The 17,411-nt window shown below is 53.2% G+C and overlaps 1 protein-coding gene across 10 annotated transcripts in view; it reads left to right on the top strand.

Annotated features, from left to right (window-relative positions):
- The first annotated feature begins 272 nt into the window (after positions 1-272).
- The window catches only part of MAVS (mitochondrial antiviral signaling protein), a 29,398-nt gene continuing 12,259 nt past the window's right edge, over positions 273-17,411 (top strand). For 6 of the 10 annotated variants that reach the window (XR_006608393.1, XR_001176466.2, XR_001176465.2 and 3 more), the window contains exons 1-7: positions 4,223-4,673; positions 5,856-6,030; positions 7,199-7,371; positions 8,041-8,197; positions 9,230-9,741; positions 10,686-11,027; positions 12,509-12,604. Coding sequence is in view for 5 of the 10 variants with exons in the window: in XM_013046037.2 (XP_012901491.1) it covers positions 4,554-4,673; positions 5,856-6,030; positions 7,199-7,371; positions 8,041-8,197; positions 9,230-9,741; positions 10,686-11,027; positions 12,509-12,598 (1,569 nt within the window). In the remaining 5 variants the exon portion in view is untranslated. Of the gene's footprint in view, positions 1,007-3,504; positions 3,522-4,222; positions 4,674-5,855; positions 6,031-7,198; positions 7,372-8,040; positions 8,198-9,229; positions 9,742-10,685; positions 11,716-12,508; positions 13,027-17,411 lie in introns of those variants that run through there. The other 4 variants (XM_004772845.3, XM_013046036.2, XM_045086043.1 and 1 more) reach the window with 4 other exon arrangements.

The following is a 17,411-nucleotide window of genomic DNA, read 5'->3' as shown; positions in this document are numbered from 1 at the left end:
ACCACTGTTGGTCTCTTCATTCTCCTGCTGAGGGAAACTTTGGGTTGTTTCCAGAGTTTGGCTATTGCGAACAAAGCCACTATGAACACTAGGTATCCTGTACATTTTTAGTTGGACACACAGCTAAGAGAGTGGTGGCTGGGTGATAGACTTGGCATGTTTAAGTTTAGTAAGAACTGCCATTTTCTGAATCTTTTAATATCTCTTAAAACCGGGAAAAATAAACCTCAACCTGGTTATTGTGAGAGTATTTAGTGGGTTCTAGGGTATAAGACTTTAAGCCTGTACCTGGAACACAGTGGTGGCTTAGTAATTGCTGGCTTCTGCCCCAAGCAGAGGAAGGGCCAGGCAGTTGGCACTGTGGGGAAGTACCTGCCTCAGACCCTTGCGCAGAGAAGCTTCCCACGCAGCACTAAAGACCCACACCCAGCAGGCGGGGCAAGTCAATCGCGGTGCCCCTGCCCAGCTCTTACCTACCCAGCTTCCTCCCACCGCGATCCTGCTTCCCCAGGAGTCGCCCTGTGAACTTCGCGTATCACCCTATATTTATTGAGCACTAACTACGTGCCAGGTCCTAGGTGCCCGGGTACAAATGACATAAAGACCCTCCCCCTTCAAATTACTTGGCGGGAGGAGTGATTGCTTAGCGTAGGGAGCACGGTGACCCAGCCGACCACTGACTCCGAGGTCGGCCGTCCACTTGGATTCTGGATTTCCCCTGGACGTTGCTCGAGACAAACAAGGAAAGAAAATAATCTGATCCTCTACGCCGCAGCAGGGACCTAGGTCGGTCCGGGAGCGCGGTCTGGCGTGTCCAGGTCCGGGAGCCAAGGCCAAGCGTCCCCCGCCCACTGCCCTCTGGCTCTGGTGGGCCGAGAAGCCCCGCCCCCGCCGTCTGGCCAATGGCCGCGCGGTCCCGCCTCTCCCCGCCGCGCCCCCTCCCTGCTGGGGAGGGTTCCGGAGTGTCCGCGGAGGTCGGCGGGTCGCGGAGTCGTGGCTACCCGAGGTAAGTTAGCCTTCCTGGGCCCTCTGTCCCGTCGGCTCAGGGCTCGCGGATCCCGTTCGGGGAGGTGGCCAGCGGCGTCAAGAGCCGAGTGGGACTTGGAGTCCGCCCGGGCGCTCGGGGGTCAGGGACGCCACTGGGTGCGTGGGGCTGGGGAAGAGCCCACGAGCAGTTCGCCGCAGCGAGGACTCCACGAGCCTCAGCCAGCCCCGGGGGTGGCGCGGGGCGTCTGCCCGGACTGGAGGGGAAGTTGGGCGGGAAGAAGGCAGGCGCCGGTTGCGGAGCTCCTGCAGCCTCCACGCAGGCCGAGGGTGACTCCGGGGCGAGGCCTGGCCCGGGCGCGCCAACCTCCCGGAGCCGGGGCCGCGCCTACAAGTCTGGGGCCGCCGTCCTCCCCGGAGCCATGACAGTTCTCGGGGGTGACAGCTGCTCAGAACAGCCTCCCTCCCTCAGCGAGCCTGGTCCTGGTCCCATCCAGCAATCGGAGCCCAGTCGGTGAGGCCTCGCCCCTCTCGGCCGGTTGTTATTTCTTTCCTGGACGCTCTCAGAGCCTCCGGGGTGTTCAGGGAGACAGCTCTCCTCGCAGCGTCGGTCTGCCCTTCTCTGAGACGGGAAGGAGATGCTGGGAAAACAAAAACAAAAACAAATAAAAAAAAAATCGACGTTCTCATGCGCATGCTGTGGAGTCGCAAAAACTTTTGGAAGTACAGTCAACAGCCTGAGAACCGTGACTGCCATAGAGGGAATGCACTCGGGCTTGTCTGAACGATTTACAGTTCTTTAAAGAGAAGGGACTAAATGTTTCAGCCTCAGGGGCACACCCTCACACAACTCCCCTCACACAAGCCGTGCCCTCGGTCCCTCTGGGGCTGTGAGTCTCACTTGCTGCAGCAGGGCATATATTCTGCAAGGTGTTATGGTGAGCTGCAAAGAGGCAGCAGGTCCTGGGTTCAAATCCTGACTGCTTGTGCAACCTGGCATCATTTCTCCTCTCCTAAATGAAAGAAACTTAGGATGGGCCCGCCTATAGTGGAACGGTGAATAAATGTGAACAATATGGGCTTCCTTTCTTTTTGGTTGGAGCATGTTATACTTCATACTCCCCACCCCCACCTCCTTTTTAAAAGGTTTTATTTATTTGTCAGACGGAGAGAGCAGGGGGAGCCGCAGGCCAAGGGAGAACTGCCCGAGCAAGGAGCCTGCTTCCAGACTCGATCCCAGGACCCTGGGATCATGACCTGAGTTGAAGGGAGATGCTTCACCAACTGAGCCACCCAGGAGTCCCCATACTTCCCAAACTCTTATGCCTAAGGGCTGAGGCTCAGATGCAGAAGAATGTATTACTTGACTCTCTCCTGGTACCTCTCTGGATGCCATGGAAGAGAAGGAGAAAGGATCATTTGGCCACCTTAGAGTTGTTCTTTGCTCACCTCCTGAAGGCTCAGAGGAGCCCCCCCCCCAACACCAAATCGCCTTGATCCTCTTGACCTCTGTCATTAACACATTAACCAGCAGGAATGTCGCCCCTGGTAGCTAACAAAGCAAGGCATGTAACATGAGGCTATGAGGCCTAGAGTCCGCCCACGCCAGGCACCTATGTGTTTGCTCCAGCCTGACCCTCTGTCTTCTGACCCCTTCCTTCCTACAAAACCTACTTGGACATGTTCCAGCATCTTAAGCTTCACTTGTTCAAAATGGAGCTTTGGAGACCTCTCTGTACCACAGCTTCTCCACCAGATTCTCTAGCCTGCCTGAATGGCACCCTCCGTCCACCAACACCTGAGCATCCTTGATTCTTCTCTCTTCCTCACTTCCCACATCCGCAGCACACCAGGAACCCAAGCACCTCTCACCACCTCCCAGGGCAGCATTCCCGCCATCCCCATCCTGTGGCCCCTTCCTTTAGCCTCCTGATTTATCTCCCTGCTTCCATCCTGGTCCCTCCACAGTCCAGGTTTTCACAACTACCAGGGAGGTCTTTAACAAAAGTTCAGTCCTCTCCCTTCCCTGCTCAGAACCCCCTGATGGCCTCCCATCTCACCCCCCCCAAAGTAACCCCCAAAGTCCTTTCCTGCAACACCCCACATGAGCCACCTCTCCTAACCTCCTTGATCTTGATCTCTGCCCCTCCCCCTAGCTTTCTAAACCTGGACCCCTCAGACCCGTTTTCTGTTCTTCAAACACGCCAAGCTCATTTACGCCTTAGGACTTCTAATTTGCTGTGCCGCCCTCCAACCCCCACCCCCAGAGCTGATCTTGTTACAGCCCAGAAGGCCTCAGCTCAAATGTCAGGGATTCAGAAAGACTTCCCTGACCACCTCCATCCATGCAACATACCTTTCTCCAGGGGTTCTGTCTCATTACCCTGCTTTATTTTCCATGATTAATGTCTGGAATTCTTATATATGTATATGTTTACTCATTTGTTATCTGTCCCACCCCAATAGAATATAAATTGGATGATGGCAGAGATCTTGTCCCTTTTATTCCCTGCAGCTCTCCCTGAGCGGGGAGGCAGGTAAGAAACTCGCAGACAACCCCATCTATAATTGCAAATTGTGGTAAGTGCTACCTAAGCAACTAGTAGCAATTGCTAGTAATTGAGGCACTTCTAAATGTGAACCTTATGTGGTTGAACTATTGTGTTGTCAAAACAAGCTCTCTAAGCCATTTTAGGGGTGAAGAGAAACCTGCAAAGGACTGGTAATTTGCCCCAGATCACACAGTGAGTGGAACCAGCCTCCTATCCTAAGAACATGTATGCAACAAGCCTTAATGGTGGGCTTGCAGTCATGTTCTAGAAAGAACCTGATCCTGGAGGCTGAAGACTTCTGTTTTTTGCTCTTCCACTAACTAGCAAGCCCCTTAATTTCTTGGTACTTTGTTTTCTTCACATTTAAAGTAGGATGATCTTATTATTATTTTGGGCTTTTCTTTTTTTTTTTTTTTTTTTCCTGGTACACACCAGGGAAGCAGCACTTCTTGGTGGAGCCCACTTGCTGTCAGCAGCTAGGGGCAAAACAGACCTTGGAACAATGGCAGGGAGCCAGAGCCCTCCCCAACACTGACCAGCCTGCAGGGAAGAAATGGGGCCTAGAGCTGGATCTGATTTCTTTTGGTCATCAATTCATTTTTTTAAAAGGTTTTATTTATTTATTTGACAGAGATCACAAGTAGGCAGAGAGGCAGGCTCCCCGCTGAGCAGAGAGCTGGATGCAGGGCTCGATCCCAGGACCCCGGAATCATGACCTGAGCTGAAAGCAGAGGCTTTGACCCACTGAGCCACCCAGGCGCCCCGGTCATCAATTCGTTTTTAAGCAAATTTCTTGAGGGCCTCTGGGACTCAGGCAGTCATAAAATTAGACGATTAAAGAAAGAAGCAAGCACTCCAGAGAATTGAGAAAGAAAGGAATCATTGCCTTTTGTCCCACCCCATTCCCAACTCTGTTACCATAAGTGGTGTGCTTTCTTTTCCAGCCTTTTTACCCCCCCTCCCCCATCTGTCCTTTTATGGGCCAGAACCCGCCATCACTTCAGAACCTAGACAGCGATGACGTTTGCAGAGGAAAAGACTTACGAGTATATCCGCTACCATTACAGCAGTTTTGTCGACCGCATTCATGTTCTGGAGATACTGCCTTACCTGTCCTGCCTCACCACAAGTGACCAGGTGAGCTGGGGGCATGGGATTCTGACTGACTCGGTGCAGGGGCATGGGGCTCGGAGCTTTCCGCCAAAGCCAGGGCCAACTCCTTCCTTTTCCATCTTCTGCATCCTGCTTCTTGACCTTGACGCTTCTCTAACTTGCAGAATGAAGTGTGGTTCAAGCTGGCCTTTTCCCACGTAGCTGAGCTCCCTCTTGCGTCCATACGGTGTAGTGCTAAAAAAGTAGGGTGCTGGCTGCCTGAGATGTCTGGGCTTCGGTCCCCTCACGTGCTCCCCTCGAGACTTTCCTTGACGTCGTCTCTTGTCATTGTTCCTGCTCCGTGTTGACTCCATTCACCTTATCACGGGACCCTGTCCTGACAGGGAGCCCAGGGCTCAGTTTTGACAGCTCGCGGGAGCCAGACTGCCCTAGCCTCTCAGAACTGGCTGTAGCCCCAAGAGAAGTGGGGCTGGCCGCCTCCCAGTTCTAGCTGCTCCCAGTGGCTCCGGCTCTCTGCTGCCACCACGCGGCTGTGCTGATGGTGGTGGGGGCCTGTGGCTGTTGGGATTCGGGCCCCCTCCCTTGAATTAGGGGGCATAGGGGGTGCCTCCTGACTAGTTCTGCAGGATATGTTTCCTATGGGTCTTCGTTTCTGCTCTCTGTTTGCCCGTCTGCATGTGGGAATTCAGTGCCCATAAAACCTCCTCTGCCCTGAGACTCCTTATCAGAGTCTCCCAGCATCCCAACCTCCTGATTCTTAGCATTGGCTTCCTCTCTCTGTCCCTTTACCTCCTTTTCGTCTTCTGTTTCCTCTGTACCTTTCCTCTGCTGTTAATCCAAACCCTTTCTTTTTGCCTTCGGGGCTACCTGAGCAAACCCCAGGCTTTGGTGAAGGACTAACTAGGATCTGTCCATAGGATCTTTGTTACCTTATTTCTGCTAAGCTTGTTTCCTCACCAGTAGAGTCGGGACAGTAGCTCTCAGCATCCTGAGCACAGGGCCTGGCACACAGTAAGAGCCTGTTTCCTGGTAACTGCCTTTAAACTTGGGCCCAAACACTGGCCTTGTCCTGGGCTCTGACCGAGTTTCAGATGGCTGCCTTGCTCTTGGGGCTACTTGGAGCCTCTCTCTGCAACTGTCCCCTCCTGAGTGGGGAAGGGGCCAGGGCCCCCTGGCTTGAGCAGGGCAGCTGGCTGTGTCTTCCAGGACCGACTGCGGGCCTCTTGCCAGCTCTCTGGGAACCAGGGCACCCTCTGGGAGCTCTTCAACAGCCTTCGGCGGCGGATCGGCTGGGTGGAGTCCCTCATCAGTGCACTAAGGGCCTGTGAGCTGGTGGATCTTGCTGACGAAGTGGCTCGCATCTACTACAGCAACCTGCCCGGTGAGCTTCCTGCTGTGGCCCTCCTTGTGGAACCCCTGTTAGTTCCCTTGGCCTCCATTCAGCCTCTCCCCTCCCCTCTGTACTCCTGCCTCCCTCTGTCACTTTCCCTCCCATGACTCTTACGCGGTAGACAAACCTGGGTGTGGATCACAGCTTAGCTTCTTGTTAGCCATGTCCCTTCGGCCAAGTCCCTTAATTTCTCTAAACCTCAGTCTTCCCCTCTGTAAAATGGGACTCACGGCCAGACATCTACATTGTAGGACTGTGGTTGGTACCACGAGATGATGGATGTGGGACTGGACACCTCCCATGTGCTCACCAGATGGGACTTCCTCTAATTTTTGTGGCTGTGACATTTGCTTCCCTCCTCTTTCTCACTTCCTCTTGTCTCTCGTTCAGCTGACGGCCTTCTCTCCCCTCTACTCTACTCTTCCCTTCCCCCGTCACTGTCTCCTCTTTCTTCCTCATGGTTTCCTTCCTTCCTCTCCCTCATCTCTTCCTCTCCCCCTTGCTTCCCCTGGAGTCTTCTCAGTCCTCCACCCTAGCCGCAGAGTTACCCTTCCGGGCCAAGTGGCCAGAGGGGTCTGGTGAGGTCAGGTCGGAGGGGTCATGACAGGAAGAAAATTCAAGCCAGCCCTATTTATGATTTAGACTAGAGACAACTCCTGAGACCCTGACGAGATTTACAGCCTTAGAAGAGCCTCCTGTTTGCTTTTCTTTTTTTTCTTTCCCTCCCTCCCTCCCTCTCCCTCTCTCTCCCTTCCATCCTTCTTTCTGAGGGGTCAGTTAAGGGGGACAGCCACCAACAAAGAGGAGGAGAAAGCCACTGGGTTCCAGAATGACAGGGGAGAGAGAAGTGGTGACCGCTGACCCAGTCTGGGTTGTGAGAGGCTTGTGGAGTGCCCCCCATGGCCCCCCCAACCTCTCCCACCCTACTCCTTCTACCTCTCCTGGTTTTTGTCCTCCCTACCTTCCTCTCTCCCTCCCGCTACTGCCTCCCACTCAATGAGTCTTGTCTCTTCTAAGTACACCCTACATCAGGACAGCTTTGGGAGTTGGGGGTGGGGGCTGATAGTCATTGACCTGGGGGTCCAGGAGCACGCAGGCCTTTCCTGTCATTGGGAGCATCCATGATTCCCCCTTGACATCACTCTGTCTTTGCCTCCAGGGGTCCGGAACCGGCCTCCAGCCCCAGTGGAGCCACAGTTAGTTCCTGCTGAGGTTCCACGGTCCTCTAAACCTGCTGTGGCCCCCAGGGCCCCCCACAACGGCTACAGAGAGGAGGAGCCAAGTTTCCCCTTGCCAGTCCAGGATACCCAGCCAGCAGAGTCCCCGGAAGAGGTGTGTCCTCACAGTCTACTTTGGGCCTCCTGCTTTTGTGTTCCTATCTTTCCAGCTTCTAGAAGCTCTCTTCTCTCCCAACCACAAACCATGTCTAATCTCTGCTCGGAACCTCAGGGCTCCCTCGGTGGAGGTAGGCTCCAAACCAGCTTTCAGACTGCTAAGCTGGGCTTCACCCTGTGGTAGTGCTCAATCCTCTTACCAGCCAGCGGTGAAGCCACAGTTTTGTGGTCTTTGCAGTGGTTTGTGTGACGAGGTGAGCTATATCGAGGGACCAGGGAATGAACAGTGGAGGGGTACTGGGGAAGCAGGAGGTAATGGGGTGGTTGGAGTACTTATTGCCAGTAAAGCTGATTCAGAGCAGAAATGGCTGATTCTGTTGGGATGTCCAGGAGATGTCAGACCATGAACTTGAAGCCCAAGAAAGGGGTCTGTGCAATAGTATCAGAGAGGGGAACCTTTTACAGGGCAAGGCAGATGAATAGAGACTCCCCATGGGACAGTGTGTGTTTTTGGTGAGGTAGGTTCCTGTAGACAGGGTCTGGCAATGACCAAAGCCCGGGCTAGGGGCTTCCTCAGTTTCTGTACTTCGTGCTATGGGCTGAGACCTGTAGGAGATGCCCACTCCTGGGAAAAGCAATTGCCTCATTTATATTTTCCCTCTTGCAGAGTTCAAAGAAAGTCCCACCGATGCCCCATTCTGGGGATGTCCTGAGGAGGCCTGCTGGCCCCCTGGAAACCTCCTCTGACATGGCGGCCTTCAACCCTCTGACCTTCAGTGGACATCAAGAGCAGGACACAGAACTAGGCGGTGCCCACACACCAGGTATGTGTGGAATCTGGAGTTCTGGGGCCTCTCCAACCTCCCAGTGAGGGTGAAGACTTAGAGTTGCCCCCCTTGGACAGGAGGCAAGGGGGAATAAAGGGAGTTTACCTTAGGGAGCAACTCAGTTCCTTAGAGGGCATATCCATATTTTCTGTGTAGCAAACTGTTCCCACATTTAGTAGCTTAAAATATAACGATTTAGCTCATGATTCTGTGGGTGAGCAATTTGGGCTGGTTCAGGGTAGTTCTTCAGGTCTCGGCTGAATTCCCTCTTGTATACACGTTGATGCCCAAACATACGTACGCTCTGCTGGGGCACCTTGGTTCTCTTCAGCGAGTCCTCGTCCTTCACCAGACAAGTCTATTTCATGGCAGCTGAGCAGAATTCTGAGAGAGCAGGCTCCTGGGCAAAGACTCACCCTGGCAGTTTCATCCTGCCTCATTCTGTGAGCCAGAGCAGGTCACGGAGGCCAGCGCAGAGTCAAGGAGTCAGGAAATAGACTCCATCCCTGGATGAGAGGACTGACAATCACACTGCAGAGGGTGTGGGTACAGGTAAGGGAAGAGGGGCCTCTGGTGCCCTGTGACTGCTGGGAGCTCTTCTGCCTGGTCCAGAATTGCTCCTATGGGCGGGGAGAGGAAGGTGGCAGAGGGAGGAGCATCCAGAATTTCCCCCAAGATAAGGAGCAGACACAGGAGGAAAGGAGGGTGTCCCAGGCAGGAGAAGAAAGAGCAGAGGATAATGAGTGATCTTTAAGCTCCTAGATGCTTTTAGGGAGAGGGACCATTTCACTCTTAGAAGACTCGGCTTTAGGTCAAGGACTAAGGATATATAGGTCCAAGGACCCAGGCCTGGGCACAGTGACCAAAGGGACTGTGGAGATTCCCTGGGTAAGAAGTTGGGGGGCTTGGAGGCAGTAGGGACTTGAGCTAGGGCACAGTGGCTCTTCAGCCTTCTGATCCCAGGGTGACTGTGATTTTAGAGTAACGGTCCTGTGATTTGTGTCTCCCCTTTTATTTTGCCCCCTGCAGGCACGGCCTCCAGCCTCCCCTCATCCCGTGGGCCTGTGTCTCCATCTGTCTCCTTCCAGCCCCTGAGCCGTTCCACCCACAGGGCGAGCCGTTTGCCTGCACCCTCCGCGGCAGCGCCATCTGCTGGCACCTCCTCCTCATCCATGGGCTTGGCCTGTGCAGGGGGCTCTGGTGACCATCGTGAGGCCGGCGTCTGCTCCACGGGGCCTGGGGTGTCCACAAGCTCACTGACCACCAGCATTGCGTCCTCCAGGGTTCCTGCCAGCTCAGCACTTGACAGAGCAGTGCCTTCCAAGTTGCCTGCCAGCTCAAAACCCTCAGGGGCAGTAGCCACTAATGTGCTCACAAGTCTGCCACCGTCCAAACTACCCATCAACTCAGTGCGTGCTGGCACAGCAGCACCCAGAGTGCCTACAGGCTTGGTGCCCGAGCCCAGGATGTCCACAAGCACGGTGCCCAGCAAGGCGCCCACCAGCACTGTGCCCACCGTCAGGAGCCACACACCCTCAGGGGTGAGTCTTTGCGCTGTCCAGCAGTGATCCAGGCTTTTCCCTCTAGCCCTGTCCTCGGACGCTTTCCAGTCCCCAGTCCATCTCTAGCCTGGGATATCCCAGTGCTGCTCCTCGAGGGTGTAGGGCTAGCTGAGATCTAGCATCTTCCAGACCCCACATACACCCTTTAGAGTAATAATAATCCTTCAAGCCCCTGAGTGCAGATGCCTTGGGACGGTTGGGCATGATGGCCATCCCCCTGATCATGTGCCTTAGCCCATTTAGAGCTTGCAGCTACCCATGGAGCTCAGTAGTGTGTGTTGCAGACTGAACAATGAGGGGCAGCACGGGGCGGCCTGCCTGCTTCAGTGCCCTGCTCCTTACCACTGGAATATCCAGTCTGCCTCACCACGAGCCAGTCCTTACTGACTGCAGTCTTAGATGGGACTAACATGCTGGAGGTAGCCACACTGATGCAGCAGTGCCCCTCCCCCGCCCCCCTGCTTCATGGCTGGGGCAAGCCCTTGCAGCCCTGTAGCTGCTGTCTGCCTGGAGCAACCAAGTCCAGGGGACCCTTTAGGCCCATGGCAGGGCTCTGACGCTGTGGCTGCTCCATGGCCCTCCACCCAGGCAGAACATCAGAGTGGGATGGGGCCATAGCGACCAAGGGCTCCAGGAGGGTGGGGGTGAACTTACAGGCAGGCCAGTGAGTAGCAAGAGGGGTACATTGGAGGAAGTCACCACTGGTACCCCAGCCAGCAGAGCCTTGGTCCCTGAATCCCCCACTGCCCTCCCGTACCATCAGTGGGTTGAGTCTCCAAGAGGGGGCGGCTTCCTTTCTGGACTTTGGGCTGGGAATTGGAGGGTTGGAATGCTAGTTCATGGCCTGGCTGGAAATGGGGTCATGCAACTTGGCTGTCTCCCTGCCATCCCCAGTCCCTTTCAGCCCCTCCTTTCTTTCCCAGGAGACTGCAGGAGCTCCAGGGCCCACCATCTCCACCAGAGACAGCTTGCCCGAACCAAACCCCAGCTCTTCTGGCTGGGAGTCCGAGTTGGAGCTGAGCAAGCCAGGCTGTCTGGCCTCCCGGGTAGAAAGTGAGCCATTCTCGGGCTGCTCTGCGGACCTGGCCCTCAGCTACAGCAAGTCGTTGGACGCGGGGCCTGACAATGCCCCAGAGGAGAACGAGTACCAGTCGGTAGATTCCATTAGGATCCAAGTGACCCAGGACCCCAGCGTTGACCTGCTGGAGGGTAATCCTGGGCCGCATGCCACCCCGGAGCCCCTGGAGGAGGAGGATTACATCCAGGTCAGCACCTGGGCTCCGTGGCTCAGGGCAGCTGCTACTGGGGTGTTCCTGGCCTTGTTCCTGACAGTGGTCTACAGGCGGCGCCTGCTCCAGTGAAGCCTCTGGGTCCTCTGTGCTGGGAATCTGCTCCCTTACCCAGAGGACATCCAGCCCAAGCACGGACTGTGCTGTCTTCCTACCTTGTCCCTTTTGTGGGGCTGGTGGAGCCTGGGTCAGAGGGGAGCCAGGGGGCCTCAGGCCACATTTCTGTCCCAGCTCATGCCCTCTCCATATGCTACAGACCTTGCCTACCCTGCAATCTGGATTATCACCTTTATTCTCTGGAGGAGGTGAGGTATGCCCATCCAGGCTGTATACCCATTTGTCTGAGTCCACAGATCAAGAAGTACCACTGGTTGGCAATGCCCCCCATCCTGCCCTTGTGCTGGGTGGCTAGCAGATGTGCAGTGGCAGTGGTGGGGCAGGGCGGACCTCCACAGGACCTTGCTCCAGACCCCAAAAGCCCAGCCATTGCTCTAGGAGCATCAGGGTGGTCCATCTACAGGGACATGGCTGCTTGTGGTCCCTCAAGAGGTGGAGGAGGTCCAGACATTCTCCTGGACCTTGGGGAATGTAAGCTGCTGGGCTAAGGACTGCCTCTGAAGCCTCTCTCCAGCCTCCTCACCCCCATCTTCCTTTCCTTCCCTTCTGGTCTCTATGCTCTTTAGCTGGGAGGAGGGCGTATTTGGGGAGGAGAGGCCTGCCAGGCAGAGCTCAGACCAAGGTTTGGATTTCAGCTCCACCCCTTCCTGGGCTGTGTGGCCTTGGCAGATGGTCAGACTTCTCTGGTCTTGCTTCTGCACATGGGCAGTGAGTATCATGGCGCATCTCCACTGGGTTCTTCTGAGATTGAAGCACACAAGTGTTTGTCAAGTGCCTGACCCAGAGTCGGTGAACACCGACAACTCCCCCTACCTCTCCCCTGTGCCGCCTGGTAGATACGAGGGTAGCAGAGGCAGAGTGCCCAGTGAGTCAGGGTGCTGCTCTGTAGTGTAGGGTGGGCCTGTACCCCACTCTTAACTTTCACTCACTCTGTGCTCTGTCCCTCTGTGCTCTTGATTAACCTCTCTGTGCCTCTGTTTCCTCAGCTGTAAAATAGGGATGAAATACTAAAACTTCTATGTGTAAGAAAATAGATCTTCCAGTGTGGTGAGGATTAAATGATTTTATGTACACCAATCTTAGAATGGTTCCTGGCATTTATTAAGGGTTGGGTACATGCTGTTATAAACATGGAGGGGCTGGAGCGCTTGGCTTCAAGCTTACAAGGCAGATGCAGATCCTACAGCCTCCCCTCCCAGCCTCCGTTGTCCTGTGCACTGAGTCACTGGCGGGTGGGAAAGGAGGCACACCCACTGGGGCAGCTGTGCAGGGTGAGGGTTGGGGTGCCTCTCCGGCAGCCAGATGGATTGGCGAATATCTTCATGGGTGTTTTTTTCCAGGCAGCCATCTCTGGAACCCCAGGAGCCACTTCCATTCCTGTGCTCTGCAAGAGACAAAGGCTAGCTCCTGGGGAGGTACCCCCAAACTGACAGCTGGTAGGTTCTCGACCCTGCTTTGGCTGCTACAGCCTTGCTTTATAGGTGGCTTCAGTGACCTCTACCTTGAGTGACCTGTCCCTTTCCCTCTAAACTTTTCCTTAAGATTTTATTTATTTATTTGACAGAGAGAAACGGTGAGAGAGGGAACACAAGAAGCAGGGGGAGTGGGAGAGGGGGAAGGGCCCAATCCCAGGACCCTGGGATCATGACCTGGGCTGAAGGCAGACACTTACTGACCCAGGTGCCCCTAAACATCTTTTCAACCCTCACTCTGAACCCAACAGCCTGCACCCTGAAACTAGGAGAGGTCCCTACCCAAGCTGTCTGGACCACTCCTTGTCACCCTTGCTCTTAGCCAGCCCTCTGTGCTCTCCCTCCCTCTCAGATACCCGGGTCAGTAAACAGTTCATACACCGGTATAGTTTTAATGTGTGACTTTCCCAGGGTAGCTTTGGAAAAGATTATCTCAAGAAAGCAATGTATAGTCCCAAAGGATACTACTTTGCTGGTGGAATTTCAAACAGTGACCAGCCATGTGGGAGACGCCTTTCGGTAAGGTACGTAGGAATCATTCAGGGACCTACGAGGCACTTTTCACCTGATGCTGCCCAGGAGCCCTAATCTGGCCTGAAACAGCAGGCCTGTTTGGGCTCTTGTCAACCAAAGGCCTCTAAAATGCCAACTTCAAGCAGGGTTGGGAATTGGCCAGAGTAATGAGGCCTGTGGCCGGGAGATGTCTTGGGATAGTTGATACGATGTTTCCGATTTCAGAAATCCTGGGTTTGGAGTATGGCTTTCAGCCGCAGGAGGGGGTGCATAGGAGGGTGATACAGATAGGTTACCCCCATCACCATGACATGGACCATATGGAGGCCAGAACCCCAGGAAGGGAGAGAGGACGTCTGCCCCCAGTGTGAGGCCCAGCCACCTATCCTTGGAGGCTTGGGAGAACACACTTCACCTCAGGGAAAAGGCTGGGGTGGGGCCAGAGGCCCAGCGCCGTCCCAAGTCCCAGTGGGTTAGGGCGGACTCAGTCAGAGTACCCTCTTCACCTTCTCTCTCCCGCTGAAACATTTTCCTCAAAACCCAAGAGCCACCACAGCTTTTCTCCCCGTGAGAAACATGGACCTTGTTTGATGACCTACTAAAGCCAGACCAGTGCTGTGCCCTCACCCTATTTTCCTTGCTGGATACACTCAGATTTCATCTGATTTAGGGGGAATTTCTGGTAAGAGATCAAGAAGATGGCCCTTAGCCTCCTGGGCTTTGGGTTATTCACAGATTCTTTCAAGAAACATTGTTTATTATGAAAAGCTTTCACATACAAAATAGAACATAAGAAAATGTATATCAGAAATAAATGTCAGAGAAAATAGAATGAGAACACGCCCCCCACCCCCAGCCCATGCCCATCATCCAGCTTCAACAATTATGGACTGATAGCCAGTCTTGTTCATTCCTGCCTGATTTCCCCTTTTTCTGTACTGGTTCCTTTTATTACTCAGAGACTGAGGAGTGCAGAAAACCAAGGGGTGAGGCACACTTGGCTGGGAGAATATATATATATTTTTAATTTACCATCATACGCCATTTATTCCTTCCTTGTTTAAGAACAGGCAAAACTGGGGCAACTGGGTGGCTCAGTGGGTTAAGCCTCTGCTTTTGGCTCGGGTCATGGTCTCAGCCCCGGGTCGGGCTCTCTGCTCAGCGGGGAGCCTGCTGCCCCCTCTCTCTCTGCCTGCCTCTCTGCCTACTTGTGATCTCTGTCTGTCAAATAAATAAAAAAAAATCTTAAAAAAAAAAAAACAGGCAAAACTATGCTGTCAAATGAAGAAGGAGTGGAGCTATCAGCTGGGAGAATTTTTGATAAAGGCCTTCTGTTTCCTGCTGAGGCAGCATTAGGCATTCCCTTCTTAGTTGCTTGGTCTCTGTGGGGGAAATCCCATGTGAAGCAGTTCAAAGAGTGAGCAGCATTGGGTTCCCATCTTAGTGAGAGGAGACCAAAGGGGCTGCCTCCATGGACAAGGTCCTTGGAGGGGTCCTTGGAGGGGTCTGGCTATGCTCCTGTCCCAGAGAGGCGACATCTGGGTATGTCCAGTGGCAGCTTGCCATTGCATCGGGGGCCTCTGCCAGGCTCTGATAGAACCCTTCCAGGAGGCAGAAATGACCTGTCTGGGCTAGATTCAAATTTCACAGTATGTCTCTTGCTCTCTAGGAGTCTCCTAGGAATGGAGTCATTCAGGCCTTAAGGTCACTTGCTCTCTGTAAATTGGCCTCACCTTCCCCCAGCGAAAGTAGTGTTTGGCATTCCTGATCTAATCTGTGCTAGAAGTGACTAGTCTCCATGGATGAGAATCCCATGTTTCCCCTCTGCTCACCTTTCTGTTTTCTTCCCTGTAGCCTAGGGCCATGAGGCTTACACTTGGTATCGGGCACAGTCCCCCAGCATTCCGCACTCCCGCAGTAGCTGGTGACAATGATAGTAATACCCAGGGCTGCTGCTTTCCCCATACCTTGCTGTGTGCCAGGCACTGGACTAAGCATTTTACACAGATCAACTTGCTCAGTCCTCAGCCCTAGGCAAGGGGCACCATTCTGACCCAATGTATATAGCTAGTCTGCAACACTGGGAGGGAGCAAGGACCAGAGGAGAACGTGTAAGGGAACGCTGTGACCCCAAACCCCAGACCTAGAAGTTTCCTACTCTTGCTCATGACCCACAGCTGTTTGCATGTCTGGAGCTGGGGACTCCATTTAAAACAAGATCTCACACCATCACGTTCCTGCCTGGTGTGCCAAGATCTGCCCTGTGTTGCGATAGTGTAATAATGTGCAATATTATAACTAATGGTCTGAAGGATGTTGTAACAATAGGACTGTCATCACTGTGTGTGCATGATTGGTGCCCAGGCTTAATGGCCTGAGGCTCTGAGAGGCAAGGCAGGGGGCACAGGCTACAAGGCCCGGCCTCCAGAGGCCAGTTTGGTATAGCAAACATCTATCTATCTATCTATCTATCTATCTATTTTATTTATTTATTTGACAGAGATCACAAGTAGGCAGAGAGGCAGGCAGAGAAAGACTTCCCACTGAGCAGAGAGCCCCATGCGGGGCTCCATCCCAGAACCCTGGGATCATGACCTGAGTCGAAGGCAGAGGCTTTAACCCACTGAACCACCCAGGCAGCCCGCAAACATTACTTATTAAAGGATTCTCCGTGATGCACCTGGCTGGCTCAGTCAGTGGAGTGTGCAACTCTTGATCTTGGGGTTGTGGATTTGAGCCCCCTGTCAGGTGTAGAGATTACTTAAAAATTAAAAACATTAAGGATTCTCCAGTGCTGGATCTAAGGCCTAAAAGGAGTAAGACCCCTGCTTACCCTCCAGTGATTGGGAATGGCTCGCAAAGTGAGTTGCAATTAGGCTTTCATATCATACTTTCATGTCCTTATACAATGATTTGCACCTACTGTGCACAGAGTATTGGGAAAGGCATCAGAGACAGGATGAGAAAGCAAAGACCTCTGTGGGCCCTCTTCCACTACCCATTGTTTCCAATACAATAGTGAGTTGTCTAAAAAGAGTGCTCCTGAAGCAAGCTGGTGGTAGGGAGGAGGCACAAGTGTTGTTTCCATCAGTTATGTACTACTAATAATTACTGTAACCAAATCCAGGGAAACAGTAATACTTAGAGCCTATAGAGAATCAGAGGAATACAAAGTGTAAATTTACAAAGACACCCAAGCAGAAAGGCTACAATCAAAGGGTCTGGCAAGATCACATGTCAGTGAAAACAGAGCAGTTGAAACTTTCAGATGCTGGGTGGGGGAATAGAAGTTGATAAAACGTTTGCAACCTGGCAGTAGCCTACTGAAATTGACCGTGGATGTAGCAATTCCATGCCTGGGTATGAACAGCACAGCAAGGAGATCTTCTGTATACCAAGGGATGTGTGCAAGAATCTTCCTTCCTTCCTTCCTTCCTTCCTTCCTTCCTTCCTTCCTTCCTTCCTTCCTTCCTTCCTTCCTTCGTTTCTCTCTCCCTTTCTTCCTTTCCTCCTCCTCCTCCTCTTCTTCTTCTTCCTCCTCCTCCTCTTGTTCTTCCTCCTCCTCCTCTTCTTCTTCTTTGTCTTCCTCTTCTTCTTTTTCTTTTTCTTCTTCTTCTTCTTCTTGGTGCAAGAATGTTTCTAACTGTGATGTTTATAATAGCCCCAAACTAGAATCAGCCCAAAGGGCTCTCCAGGCTAGAATGGATATAGGAGCTGTGGTAACATCACAAAATAGAATACTGGGATATAGCAATGAGTACGAATGAAGACCTTGCTCTACACAATATGGGTAGATATCACAGACCTGGTGTTGAGCAAGAGAAGTCAGTACACACACAAGAAGTCCTCACTGTGGGATTCTATTCCCATAAAACGTACAGAAATAAGCAAAAATGATCCATGGCATTGACGGTCAGACTGGTTACCTTTGGGAGGGATAGAGGCAGGAAGGGATATTCTGGAGGGTGGCTCTACCTCCTGATTTGGAGGAGATAGAGTATGATGTTCTGTGTCCAGACTCCTGCTGCAGATACAGAAGTACACCAAGATCACCTAAATGAGAACAAACAGAGGCTCTTCCTTCAGAGCTTGCAGAAGAGTCAGCTACTATCATCACTTGGATTTGGCAGGAAGGGACTCAAAGGCAGGGAGGAGGAAGTGTCACCATGGGAAAGAAAGGGAAGCTCCAGGTATGTTATGATTGGAGATGGTTTACCTGGGAGGGACGCTGGAGGCTGGCTAGCTAGAAGGGGCACCT

The sequence above is a fragment of the Mustela putorius genome, unplaced genomic scaffold (assembly GCF_011764305.1).
Source record: "Mustela putorius furo isolate JIRA1106 unplaced genomic scaffold, ASM1176430v1.1 tig00000874_pilon_pilon_pilon, whole genome shotgun sequence".
NCBI lineage: Eukaryota > Metazoa > Chordata > Mammalia > Carnivora > Mustelidae > Mustela > Mustela putorius.
This window is presented reverse-complemented; position numbering and strand designations above follow the sequence as displayed.